This window comes from Perca flavescens, chromosome 16 (genome assembly GCF_004354835.1).
Source record: "Perca flavescens isolate YP-PL-M2 chromosome 16, PFLA_1.0, whole genome shotgun sequence".
Lineage (NCBI taxonomy): Eukaryota > Metazoa > Chordata > Actinopteri > Perciformes > Percidae > Perca > Perca flavescens.
The window spans coordinates 33,952,598-33,967,933 of NC_041346.1; the positions used below are offsets into that span (position 1 = coordinate 33,952,598).

Below are 15,336 nucleotides of genomic sequence, written 5' to 3' on the forward strand. Positions count from 1 at the left end.
GTGTGAATACAATGGATCATTTCTTTTCCCACAGAGATGTTGTGGCCAGACAACCAGTTCATGATACTGGTAATATATAAATATTGCAATATTTTAATCAGTGGACTGAAGACTGAATCACCATCATTACTTTCTTCAGTGATTTATAGGGACTTAACAAACAGTTATTTAAAAGAAATCCTCCAGATTACAGCAAGAACCAGACCAGATACATTTTTAAATAATAGTTTCAGGATCAAATGTATGTTATGGTCACTTGCATTACTACATTATTACATCATTATAATACTAGTACTGCTTTTTAAAGTCTCTAAAGTACAGAGTCAGTGTCCGAGTACATTTACAATTTAGACTTTATTTAATTATTTCCTTTAGCACTAATATTATTTTACTCATTAGTTATTAATTGTTGATGAAGCTGATTGTTGTGAATAATGACATAATATATGATTATGTGTAACAGTTTAGTTCATAGATAGTTTAATGTTTGAGCATTCACAAGGGCTAGGTAGAGTGATTTCATGTATTTAATTGTATGTTCAGCCATGTTTGAACTTGTCTTTACTACAGATATGCCTCATCCAAATATGGGAACATCATTTCCATAAGTGATTTAATCAAACCAGGACATCCCACTATCTACCAGCTGAAACCAAAGAAAGAAGACGTTCAACCTCCGAGAACAAAGGAAGAGAACATTGGAACTCTGACAAGAATGACGCTTGGTGAAAAAAGTCAAAACAAGAATAACAAAACCATCTTACTTGTTGGTGAAACAGGAGCAGGAAAATCTACTCTGATCAACGCTCTGGTCAACTACGCCATGGGAGTGAAGTGGGAGGATGATGTCTGGTTTAAGATCGTAGAGGAGGAGAAGAGAAGTCAATCAAGAAGTCAGACATCAGATGTGATCGTGTACCAGATCTTTGGATTTGAAGGTAAACCTCTGCCCTACTCTCTGACCATCATCGATACTCCTGGATACGGAACCACTGATGGGATCGAACATGATGACATCATCAGTCAAAGATTAACTGACTTGTTCCAGTCAGAAGATGGAGTTCATGAGATTAATGCAGTGGGTCTAGTGATGAAAGGGAGTGAGAATCGACTGAGTGACCGACTGAGGTACATCTTTGATTCAGTGATCTCTCTGTTTGGAAAAGACATAGAGAAGAATATTGTTGCCCTCATTTCACACTCAGATGGTGTGACACCTGAAAATGTTCTGAAAGCTCTCAAGGATGCAAACATTAAATGTGCCAAAGACGAAGATGGTGAGCGTGTTCATTTTATGTTCAACAACCACCAGAGCAGAGAGAAAACAAAGAAAAATAAGGATGCTCTAAAAGCTGCATGGGTAATGACAATTAACCATATGGGTGAATTTGCTGATTTCCTGACTCAACAATCCTATCAGAGCCTGATGACAACTATTAAAGTTATGAAATCCCAAATCAAACTGACAGCCTGCATCAACAACCTGCAGAAGAGAATCAAGGAGATTGATCTAAAACAGACAGAAATCCAACAGACTCAGAAAGCTCTGAAGAAACATGAAGAAGAGATGAAGAAGAATGAGAAGTTCACTGAAGAAGTTGATGAGCCCTACAAAGTTAAACAAAGAGTTGTAAGAGAGAGGAGGTTGTGGGCACTTAGGTTAAACTATGGAGGAGCTGTCTGCTGTACTGTCTGTAAGGAGAACTGTCACTATCCATGCCCACTGGCCTGGTATCCAGAACAATGTGAGGTCATAAAAGATGGCCACTGCACTGTATGTACCGGGAAGTGTCCTGCATCAGATCATGTGAAGGAACAACAATGCATTGACTGTGAGGGTGAGTGTTCAGATGAATCAAGGCATCCCAAAAACCCCTGGATCTATGTGACCAAGACAAGGAAAGTTAAGACAACTCTAACGGATAGGAAGGAGAAGTATGAAAAGAACAAGGCAGAAAGTGAGGACAAGTCAAGCCTTTTGGAAACTCTTAAAAAAGACATGGAAGCACTTCAGCAAGAAAAAGATCGGTTGTTGGAAAAGTCCTTTCAGCATGTTGTCCACCTGGAGCAGATCGCCCTGAATGTAAATTCACTGTCCACTCATATCCAGTTGGACATCCTGATTGAGGAGATGAAGGACAAAGGAGATGCAGTGAAGGAGAAAAAACTGCAAGAGATGAAACGTAAAATGGATAAAGATGAAGGAATCAAGGCAGCGCTGCGCTACAAGTCTGGTAAACTAAGAGATTAATAATTGGTGTTGGTAAAGAAGTAGTGATGAAGTAGATAAACAGAATCACTGAGAGCAGCCAGCTGTGTAGAAAACAAGTTCCACACTGATGAGCAAATGTTTCATTGTAGTTCTATTAAATTAATCTATAAAATGTGATGAGATTAAAAATGTAATCATCTTTTAAATGTTAAATGTGTAATTCCTGGAAACAGCGCCCTCTGTGATGTAATAACTGTTTCTGTTTGTGTTCTATTTGTTTCATGTTTTATCATCATAAATTACTACAGATTAGAGAACAGCTCTGGTTTTATATGCAGTGAGGACCCCCCCCCCTGCTGTTTAATGTTGAGTACAGCAGCTCTCTCCCTCTATATCACAAACTGAAGTCACATCATAAATATATTTATCATTCTTCAGTTTTCTTTGTGTAAGTTTAATGTTTTAATGCTTTTCTAACGTGCTGTTCAGTAGATAAAAGGCTTTGATTTATTCTGATATTAATGTGATGTTGACAGAAACACATCACTGACATTAATAAATATCCATATAAATATGTTAAACATGATGGTTCCTTATCTTGTTAATCAGTTTGTACAGATGATGTTACAGAACTGAACTCAGACAGAAATATTCTTCTCAACTTTCACGCTTCAGCCATGAAATCTAATGGACTTTTATTTGATGTATATTATAATCAATAGGTGTGATTATATATGATATACCCATGTGTGTTCATGTCTAATGACTAGTTATAATATTTCAGAAGACAAAACACATGTTAATCCATTTATGTTGTTTTATTGTACTTTGTTTTCATTTTGTGTGATTAAATATATTGACAGTAAATGTATATTTGAAGAAGAGGCTAGTGTGAGTGGTGACTGGTAGCTGGAGAGGTACCAGTCATCCTCCTGGAAACTACCTAACTGATCGCTGTGCTCTGCATGTTAATCCATATTAATGCACGTCTATATATTCCTGTGTGTGTATATGTGAAGTAACAAAAAAAAGAAAGACTAATAACTTCTTTACTATATTCTGTTGTTGCTCCTGGAATTGCAAATGTCCTACAGTTCTTAAAGGAACACACACACACATGTGGAACAAACTACTGCCAGCAATGGGAGAAGAAAAACATGTTAGTGAACTAATGTCCTGATGGGAACAGAACAAAATGAAATAGAAACAGGTAATTATTTTGCAGCACTGATTCATGGTTGTTACACAAAAACTGCCAGACATGTTTCCAGGTAAGAAGTCACAAGATGAAATATATAATTTGTAAAGTATTTAAATATTTTAAATGAATACTATGAAAACAACATATATTACCCCATTATTATCATATTACAATGTTAATATAACTATATTACCATTATCTTGATATATAGTATATAGTTTGTTCCACAAGTGTGTGTGTTCCTTTGAGAACTGTAGGACATTTGCACCATGTGTTATCTCTCCATACAATCCGCTTCAATCTTCGACGTTCCATGCCTTTGGTAGCATTCTCGGTATGTGAAACAGATGCTGACATACTGTTCTGATATCTTTGTTAATTATTGTCAGAAAGTTTGATGTGCAATATGTATATTTTTGATGATGGTTGATAGCTCATATTAGACTATCAGTACGCTTCATTAAGCTAGTTTTCCCACTGTTATCTTGGGTTGTGCTACATGTAAGTGTATTTTATTTTATTTACATAAACAATATAGGTTATTCTATGTACACTGTATGACAATACATTACGTATTTCCTTTATTTCAGGTTACATGTTAACTACTGTATATACTGCTGCATCACAGTGTTGTGTAGTTATATTGTTTTTACAATTATGATTGTATAATGTTTGTGACATCAATACGTAAGCAACTGGTCATTGTGTTTCATTTCCCAGTTTCCTTTCTAAATAAACTGAGTTACGACAATCCCAGTCTCCAGTGCTTGATGCTGGATGGTGTTTAGCTGCTGGTCAGATTGCACAGGGTTACATGCATGCAGGAAAAGAAACATTTCATGTTAATATTAGAATAACAGAGGTGCAGAGATTACCTGGAAACTACCAGAAGCATTTCAAGGTAATCTCTTCACCTCTGTTATTCTAATATTACCATGTAATACAATAGAAGAAGGCAATGTTGCATTTTGCGGTACTGATTCATGGTTGTTACACAGAAACTACCAGAAGCATATCCAGGTAATATCTACACTTCTGTTATTCTAATATTACCATGTAATACAATAGAAAAAGGCAGTTTTGCATTTTATGGTACTGATTCATGGTTGTTACACAGAAACTACCAGAAGCATTTCCAGGTAAGAAGCCACAAGATTAAACATCATTAACATAAATTAACATAAAGTATTACCTTGAAACAAAAGGGAAATGTTTGGAACATAAAGGTGGATACATTTCAGCATTATAATATGGTAATTACCAATTTTAAATTCCAAGAAGTTTTATCTAATTTGGAAGGTATTACGCTGATAGTAGCCTATAATACTGTGAAAACATCAACATATATTACCCCATTATTACCACGTTATTAGAATATAAATATATGTATATTACCATTACCTAGATATACATATGGTTATTGTCAAACCCTTTCTTACTTATTACATCTGTTACCTTATCACCTTATTACCCCAGTATTACATGTTATTACTGTGATGTATTACCACGTTATTACTTTGGTAATTACATGTTATTACCTATATATTACCTCTTTATTATCTCACTGTTACCCCACTATTACCATCTTATTACCGAGTCGTAATATGCAGTGCTACCGAAATATTGAATGTGAATCAGTCTAATAAAGTTCAGGTCAAACACAATTCAGTCAGGAGACTTTGTTTCAGATATGTGATGATTTATTGAAAATGTACAGTACAGTCTTTGGAGATTAGACTCCACCATCATTTAAAAATTCTAAGGAACTTTTAAAAAGGGTAGGAACCCCCTGATGGAGCCTAGACACTGATGGTGGCATGTGGAGCTGGAGACCAACACCGAAGGGCACCGGGAGAGACCTGCCGGAAGGGGACCCAGGAGCTGTGAGGGAAGAAGACCAGAGGAGCAGGGGAGGAGGAGGGCGGTGCGCTCGTCCTGAAATGACAACTGAGCAGCAGAGAGAGACAGGTTTAAAACAGGGATGTCGTGCAGTGATTGGCTTGTGATTTTCATGGCTGCTTCTGATTGGTTAAGACTAAAGGGAACACCTCTACAGCTGATCATTTCAGGGGAGTGAGAAGTGATTATGTTTAAGAAGTCGTCCTGAAAGAATTTGCGCTCAGCTCCATTAAATCTTTTGATGTTTAGTATTTCAATCAGGAGAGACTTGTTTGCAGATATGCAAAAGGTTTAATGTACAATAGCAAGTACTTTACAGAGTATTGGAGATTGAACTCCACTGTTATATTAATACATTTAATTTAGGGGTAGGGAACCATGATTTAACCCCCCGATGGAATCCAGACACGGGTGGTGGCGGAGAAGGGCCGGAAGACCAGACTGAGGAGGGAAGAGGAGGGATGAACGTCTTCTTGGAACGACAGTTGATAGCACAGGGAGAGAAGCAGATTTTGGCCTATGGGATCCTTGGCCGTTTCCTGATTGGTTTAACAGAAGGTGTACGCCTCCAGTGCTGATTCGCTTTAGGAGGGACTGATTACTTGTTAGGTCTTCCTGAAAGAATTTGCGCTGAGCTACATTTCAATCAGGAGAGACTAGTTTGCAGATATGCAAAAGGTTTAATGTACAAGAGCATGTAGCTGTACAGAGTATTGGAAATTAAACTCCACTGTTATATTAATACATTTAATATATAGGGGTAGGGAACCATGATGTAACCCCCAAAACTTGACTGAGTAGAGGGAAGGAACATGAAGGAAAAAGAACACACTTCTGTATTTTTTTGTTTTCATCAATATTTTTTATTGATTTTTTTAACATATCAAAACTTTTTTACACACACATACAAAGCCCGTTCAGCATCTAAGAAAAACAGATGCACATGACAGATACCAAGAATAGCAAAGAAAAAAAGAAAAAAAAAGATTTTAAATAAATAAATACATAAAATGAATAAACAAATAAATTAAAAAGAAAAGTAAAAGCTTCTTGTCACATCTTAAGTTTGACACAACTTCTTAATCAGCCATTGGTACGTCATTTCCCCCACGTTCAAGAAAGAATAAAAAAGGGTTCCAGACCTCCTTAAGCCTCCCATATTTACCTTTCACAATATAAGATACATTTTCCATAGACATACTTATTGCCATTTCTTTCAGCCAATTACCTATATTTGGCGCCTTTATGTTCTTCCAGTGTAAAGCAATAAGACGTTTTGCTTGTAATAGACACATGTCTATTAATGCGTATTCTTTACTTTTCAATGGTATGTTTAGAGGGTATAGATGTAGTATAAATATTTTTGCAGAAATATTCAGGATTTTATCTATTATGCACTTCACATCTTTCCAAAATTTCATTATATGTTCACACTCCCAAACGCAGTGGAATAGAGTGCCTTTAAAAGTGATACATTTAACACACGTGTCCGGGATATTTTCATTATATTTGTGTAACATGGTGGGAGTTATGTAAGTTCGCATCAGCCATTTGTATTGCAATAGTTTCAGTCTGACATTTACTGTCTGGGTTTGAACTTCCTTGCACGCCTTCATCCAGTCATTCACATGGATGTCCTCTTTTAAATCCTTCTTCCATGCTTCAAGTTTGTTATCTGAGGAGTCCTGTGACCCTGACACTATAATGCCATATAGTAGTGAAATCAAGCCTCTGCTATAATAATCTTTTACCACTTCTTTCTCTAATATTGATAAAGATGGCATATCTAAAGAGTAACTTTGAGAAATTTAAATGAAATTCCTAATTTGTAGGAATTTGAAGAAATGTTGCTTAGATATATCAAATGTACGAACCAATTCCTCAAACGACATAAGTTTCCTGGAGGAATATAGATCTGTCTTAATCCCCTTATTTGCCCATATTTTAAAACCTGCATCCAGTCAGCCTGGTTTAAACCTTGTATTGCCCCAGATGGGTCTGTAACAAGATAGGGTATTGGGGATGCCTAAATATTTCTTAATTTCAAACCATACATTTATCATATTTAAGACTATTGGGTTAGAATTTTTTTTTCTAAGCTCCTTGAATTCTGAGGAATATAGATACAAACTTAGAGGCAGGTCAGATGTAACTGCAGATGATTCCATATCCACCTAAGAGGGAGTAGCTTGGGAAGAAAAGTGAAACATGATGGTTCTTAATTGTGCAGCCCAATAGTACCACTGCAAATTAGGACACTTAAGCCCCCCTCTATCATATGGTAAATATAAAAGTGAAAGGCGGAGTCTAGGACGTCTATTATTCCATATGAAATTAGTAAATAGTTTATTCATTCTTAGAAAAAGGTTTTTAGGAAGCGCCAAAGGGATATTTTGAAATAGGTATAAGAGCTTGAGCAGAATATTCATTTTCAGAATATTTATAGGACCTATTAGGGATGTGGGTAGAGATGTCCATCTTTCAATGGAGTTCTTAATATTTTCTAAAAGATGGTCATAATTTGTTGAAACAATATTCTCAAGAGTTGGTACGATCTTTATGCCCAAATATGTAAAGCAATCCGTTGCTTTGAAAATGGATGCACGATGGTTGGGGTGTTGTCCATCTTCCTTATTCAGTAACATAAGCATGCTTTTAAAATTATTGATCTTGTATCCTGAGATCTTTCCAAACGAACTAATGAGTTCTTGTAAAGCAGGGATAGAGTTACTAAGGTGTTTTAAAAACAGCAGGACATCATCTGCAAATAAGGCAATTTTATGTTCTATTTGACCAACAGTAATGCCTGTTATGCCCATATGTTTCCTAACTGCAATTGCAAAAGACTCAATAGAGATTGTGAAGAGGAGAGGAGAGAGAGGTGAACCCTGTCGGCAATATAGCCACAACACCTCTAGAGATGGCGAATGGTTTGGATATCATATTATTTGTTAGCACCTCAGCTACAGGATTGTTATAAAGTAACTTAACCCACTTGCAATATTGCTCCCCAAAGCCAAACCTTGTCAGTAGTTCAAATAAAAATAAATTCTACCCTATCAAAGGCCTTTTCGGCATCCAGTGCTAAAACGGCAGTATCTTGTTCGCCCCTTTGGTCATGAAGAATGTTGAGAAGCCTTCTAACATTATGAAATCCCTGCCTACGTTGTATAAAACCATTTTGGTCCTCTCCTATTAGTCCAGGTAGTATAACTTCCAAGCGCTTAGCCAAAACTTTACATAATATTTTTGTGTCTGAATTGAGAAGACTTATTGGCCGCATGTTTTCACATCGTGTGTTAGTTTTCCATAGGTTTTGGTAGTAATGTAATTAGTGCTCCCCTCACAGACATAGGGAGAAGGCGTTCCTTGAAAGCCTCCAACATCATTTCAACAAGGGGAGTTAGAAGTTTTTCTTTACATTTTTTATAAATCTATGGGAAGGCCATCCGGTCCCACTGTTTTCCCTGCTGTCATCGCATCAATAGCTTCAGAAATTTCTTTCAATGTTAATTCCTTGTCTAGATTAATTTTATCTTCCTCGGGGATCTGTGGTTGATTAATATTATCTAAGAACTGTGTTTGAAATTCTAAGTTAGGAGAGCACTCTGCACTATACAACTTTTCATAATACTCTCTAAATGTTTCATTGATCAACACTGGATCTATTATGTTTCCTGATGGACCCTAAATTGTAGTTATTGCTCGTTCAGTTTGTCTTTGTTTGATCTGCTATGCAAGTAGTCTTCCTGCTTTATCACCTTGTTCATAAAAGGTTTGCTTCATTTTCAGTACTTTTGCAGCTGCTCTGGTTGCTGACAAATCATTGTATCGGGCCTTCAGTGACAGTAGCTTATTATAATCATCTGCAAATCATCTGCATTATCAGTTGTATTGTATATCTTTTTCCAATTGGGTGATCTGTTCATCTAACTGTTTCATCTCTTGCCTAGATTGTTTGGCTTTGGAGCTACAAAAACCTATACTTTGACCCCTAATGAATGCTTTAAATGCTTCCCATCTTATACATGCTGAAGTTTCAGATGTGTTAGTTTCAAAGTATAGGTCTATCTGTTTACCTAGAAATGCTATGCATGATGGATCCTGGAGCCATCCTGTTTGAAAACGCCATTTAGGGGGGTCGCTCACCAATTTGCTATTGATATACATTAATGTTATTGCTGCATGGTCTGAGATAACCACACCATGATATTGAGTATGTTTGGTGGGTACTAGATTAGCATGAGTATGCTCTTGAATTAGGGTTAAGATATCTCCAAATATCTAGCAGATTTAAATCCTTCATGAACTGTTGAATCAGTTTTCTTGATTTTGTATGTGTATTATCAATGCCTGTTGAACGATCTTTTATTGGGTCCAAAGTGTAATTCATGAAGTATTGCCCTGATAAATTAGAGATTTGGAGAAATAAATCACTGTAAAAATTAGGATTATCGTCATTAGGGCCATAAACATTAATTAAATTGTTTTTATCTGAGAAAAAGAATCATTGAACAATTAATAAATCTACCTGCTGGATCTTTAGTTATTTTGTCAACCTGTATGGGAATGGATTTATGAATTACAATCATTACCCCTCTTGCATTTGAAGTATAGCAACTGGAGAATACCTGACCCTGCCATCTCCTCTGTATTCTAACTGTATCTCCTGCCTTCATATGAGTTTCCTGTAGGAAGACCACTTTTGCCTGTAAGTGTTTAATTCTGTCCATTACTTGTTTAACTTTTTTAATGTTACCCATTCCCCTACAATTCCATGTAAGGAATTTTACCTTTCCAATCTCAGACATCCTCTTTCATAGGTATTAAGTTATGATCTAACATTTTTTCCGTAACATATTCATTGAGCCTTGAGAAGCATAATATAAAAAGGAAAACAAACACAGAAAGAGACATCACACATACATTTAACCTGAACTTGAATTGCATAAAAGTCCTCTCCATCCGATGTGGATTACCCCCTCCCCTCCAGTCGTTCACTTCCCACATGCAGCTGTATGGTCCACACACCAGTGAGGAACACGCAGGCGCTGGAAACCCCTCTCCTAACTTTGCGCAACCCAAAACCTTGCTAGTCCACTTCTACTCCAGTTTTTAACCGCAGAACATGTGCAGCATATATGTCAGCATTATAGCTGTTAACTCCAAACATCCAAAGATACGCATATGTAAAAAAGGAAGAAAAAAAAAGAGAAACTAAGGAAATAAAAAGAAACAGCTAACTTAGTCTTAGTACAAGGCAGTAATGCCATATTGGACTAGTAGCCTATGCATTCAGAGTTTGTCAATATAAAAACAGCTGCCTGCTTTGCCCAGTCTATAAGGCGAACATATCTCATTCCGTCATGTTGAGACAAGAAATAAAAAATAAAAAATAAAAAACCAGGCTAAACCAAGACCAAGATAAACTTTGCAGGCTAATGCCTGCATAAATTGACAACAAAACAAAACAGAAAAAGGTAGGCTGCTTTAATCAATTAAGCTTCATTCTGTGAGTGAGGTAAGGAGTCTAATTACCTGAATTATCTCTGGCATAAACGAAAAAGAGGGCGGCAGTTCAACCTGTAGCTCTAATTTCTACTGCTTGTCCAATCCTGCCATGTAGCGTTCCACCTCAGCAGGGGTGTCAAACAGCGTGGATTTCTCCAGGTGTGTGAGAAGGAGCCGGGAAGGAAAGACAATCCTGTGTTTGTTGATCCCCTTGTTGCAAAGTCGTCTCCTCACCTCATCATAGGCCCTCTGTTTCTTGTGAATTTCCGCAGATACATCTGGATAGATTCGAATTGATTGGTCCTTATATATAAGCATGCCCTTGGCTTTAGCCGCTCTCAATACTTGTTCTTTTTGTCTGTAGTTCAGGGACTTCATTATAAGGGTTCTTGGCGGGAAAACTGCTGCATTTACCATTTGCCGCCACGGTGGTCCGACTCTGTGCGCTCGCTCCAAAGCTAGCGGGGCGTTAGCATCCAATTCCAGAAGTGTTGGCAGCCATTTCTCCAAAAACCCACATGCATCTCGTCCTTCTTCGTTTTCTGGCAAACCCACGATTCTCAGATTGTTCCTCCGATTCCGGTTCTCCATTTCATCAGCTTTCTCCGTCAGTAATTTCACCTGAGCTTCCAATGCTTTTATACGAGCCCGCAGCCGAGCAGTCTCGTCTTCAGCCCCCGAAAAACGTTCTTCTGCTTTCTTCACTCTGTCTGCAACTTCCTCAATTAGCGAGAATACACTGTCTATTTTATTTGAGACTCGGTTTTCCATCCCCTTGAATGCGTTTTCCATACCTTTGATTGCATTCACGACATCAGCATTACTGGGAGTAGAATCCTCGTCTCTAGCCGAGTCGTAGTCGCCATTTTCCTCCTTTCCTCCCGCGGCTAAAGCATGGTCCGATTCCAGCAGCATATCTTGTTCTTCAGTGTTAGTTTTCTTTCTCTTTTTTCTTTCCTGTAGGCATCTTCAAACTTCAACTACCACCGGTTATATGCAAGCTTACGCTTTAGGAATCGTTGATTGGTGAGTGTGACTGTGACGTCAGGACAAATGTATGAAAAGTAAGCCGAAGAAGACCGGCGACCCAGTCTTGCAGTGAGGTCCAAGAAATTCCTTTAGTGACCGCAGTCCCTATCCTGAATGAATGCCCTGAATAATGCTGTGTTGAAATGCCAAATTTGAGGAGAATCAACTCCAGATGTTGCTTAATCCAACCTTTTGACAAGGGACAATCCACCGGAATAATGAACAGAGGCAAGAGGGAGTTAGTAGGAGGCCTTACTATAGATAGTTCAACATGAATTTAAAGTGTACGTAAGCCTAATAAAATGTAGGCTACGTCTTTGGAGCTATAGACTCCATCATTTGAAAATAATTCTTAAAGGGTAAGGAAGCCATGATAATCCCCCAAAAAACGTTACAAGAATTAGTTATACAGTGCCTGACAAAAGTCTTGTCGCTTATCTAAGTTGTAGGAACAACAAATAATAACTTGACTTGTAGTTGATCAATTGGAATCAGAAATGGCTCATATGAAAGGTGAATGCTTCTGGATTATGCTTATTATACCAAAATAAAGTCTTGTATCATTCATTGAGTTTTATCATTGAATTAGGACAGAAAGGTCAGATTTGGCTTTGAGAAAAGTCTTGTCATGTCTTTAAATGATTCAACCAATCAAAGATTAGAGCTTCACCTGTGACAAATACTGTAATTAACACATTCCCGGGTGTGTATAAAAAGGACTTCAGCACACCACACCTTCATGTGAAGTCCAACTTGACCTCTCACAATATGCCAAAGATTCAACCACAGACCAAAGTGCTAATCATAAAGAGCCTGAAGACCAAGTCTGCTGCTGAGGTGGCAGACATCTTCAATGTATCCAAACGTCAAGTGGAGAGGATAAGAAAAACATTTGAAGAAACTGGTGAAGACCCAGGTCAGGCAGACCCCGTAAGACAACTGTTCGAGAGGACCGTTTCTTGCTTTTCTGGGCTGGCCACCAGAAATCCCTGTATTTATAAGAACAGTTTGTTGAATTCTCTCACGAAGTAGTCTCCATGGCCAAATTAGTGCTCAGAAACTAGCATTAAACAGAAGACAACTAAAAAATTGTGTTGCATTTGCCAATGCCCACAGCTTGGTGAAAGGATGGACAGTGGAAAGTGGCAGAAGGTTGATTGTTCTGATGAATCATCCATTGAACTGCATCCAATTGCCGCAAATACCTGTTGGAAACCGCATAGAGCCAAGATTCACCCAGAAAACCGTCAAGTTTGGTGGAGGAGAAATCATGGTTTGGGGTTACATCCAGTATGGGGGGTGTGCGAGAGATCTGCAGAGTGGATGGCAACATCAACAGCCTGAAGTATCAACAACTTCTTGCTGACCATTACATTCCAAACCACAAGAGAGGCAAATTGTTCAGCAGGATGGCGCTCCTTGTCATACTTCAGCCTCCACATCAAAATTCCTGAAAGCGAAAGCGGTCGAAGTGCTCCAGGATTGGCCAGCCCAGTCACCAGACATGAACATAATTGAGCATGTCTGGGGTAAGATGAAGGAGGAAGCTTGGAAGATGAAACCAAAGAATCTTGATAAACTCTGGGAGTCCTGCAAGACTGCTTTCTTTGCTATTCCAGATGACTTCATCAATAAGTTATTTGCGTCATTGCCGAGACGTATGGATGGAGTCCTCCAAGCTCATTTTCTTTTTCCCAAGGCACCATGACTTTAAGTATGCTCTGATGTTATTGTAGCATGTTTGTGTATTTAAAATAAAGTATAATTTCTACCGTACATTACTGTATTTTAGTATGCGACAAGACTTTTGCCCAAGCCAAATCTGACCTTTCTGTTCAATGAGAAATTAATTCAATGATAAAACTCAATGAATGATACAATACTTAATTTTGGTATAATAAGCATAATCCAGAAGCCTTTGCCTTTTATATAAGCCATTTCTGATTCCAACTGATCAACTACAAGTCAAGTTATTATTTGTTGTTCCTACAACTTAGATAAGCGACAAGACTTTTGTCAGGCACTGTAGAAGAAAGAAGATATACTTACCTAACTGCAATAATGGTCTGTAATGAGAAAAGCGAATGAAATCAGCCAGCAAAATACTACCAGTATTTTGGTTATCGGCAACACCAGCCGGCATCGGCAACTCAGGCCGGGAAAACACAACATCTCCACCGGTACGGCAACTCGGGCTGGGATACACGTTATCTCCATGGATCTGGAAATAGAAAACAAATGGAGTGATCCGTCCACAGAACAGCATGTGAAATACTTCCTGTATTTCGGTCAATGGCGACTCGTGCCGGCAGCTCAGGCCAGGATAACACAGCATGTCCGCCGGTACGGCAACTCAGCCCGGCATGACGCGGCATCTCCGCCGGTACGGCAATATGCGATGAGTAAGCAGAGGAAGACGACCCAGCTTTTGCAACCAGCAAAATAAATCTCGGCATTACGCCATATGGCGGCTCTGGCCAAGCAATAAAATCCCAACCATTTATCATCCTCTGCATATTTTCCGGCACTGGCAATCCTGCCCAGTATGATCTTTAAATAATGAACGGATAACATCTAGAATAGAAAATGCCATATGAATGAAATACTCTGTAGTGTAGTGATAAAACCCCCAAAAACGAGAGCGACCTAATTCCCATAGAGCAGCAATAAAACCCCCGAAAAATGAGAGCGAAATAAGTCCTGTAAGTTGGCCGGTCAGCACAGCCGGCAAACAAAGGCAAATAGTATCACGGCATCTCGGCCGGAGGCAGGGTAATGCCAGACTATAGAGACGAGACAAACCACGGCATCTCAGGCTCATACATAATAGTAAGCAAGCAATGTCAACGTAGCACACGTCACATCGTCGGGACGTACCGGAGATACCTTGATTACCTTGATATGAAATAAGAGCAGCCTCCAACTGAATATAGGACCCGATAAGCGAAGATGAAACGTGAGCTCTGATGAGACCAGCTTAAACGATAGCTAACCAATGTAGACCGGAAACTCCCGGTATAAGGTGAGAGGAAGCCAGAATGCCTGAGCAATGAGTAATCACCTAAGATAAGAAACGGAGTGCGTCTGCGTGCAACCAACATAGACGTGAGTCAGCATAGGTGAGTCAGCTGCATTCAATGTCAGAGACAAGCCACCTGATGCTCCGTGCTGTGATGACATCAGGTAAAATGTGCTCCTAGAGGACGTCGATAACACGAGGTCCGTTAAGGGCAGCAATCACGAGAATCCCTATCCGGGCATCGGCAAAACCTAGGGAAAAGTAAGTGAGAATCAGACATATGATACAGCAAGGAGGATCAAAGTGAAGGAATAAGAGGTTGCGACAACCATAATACAGAAGGAGGTCACACAACCCCTAGTCACCATGCTGAGGTTCCCATGAGTGAGTCAACGCACGTTATGGATGCATGACCGAGAGTGAAAATACAATTTGACGGAAATCCGGGCCTACACCGGTTCCAAG

At 38.7% G+C, this 15,336-nt stretch overlaps 1 protein-coding gene across 1 annotated transcript; it reads left to right on the forward strand.

Annotated features, from left to right (window-relative positions):
* The first annotated feature begins 715 nt into the window (after positions 1–715).
* LOC114570583 (uncharacterized) lies at positions 716–2,251 on the forward strand. Its single transcript, XM_028600906.1, has one exon. The coding sequence runs from the start codon at positions 716–718 to the stop codon at positions 2,249–2,251; it is 1,536 nt and encodes a 511-aa protein (XP_028456707.1).
* The last annotated feature ends 13,085 nt before the right edge of the window (positions 2,252–15,336 follow it).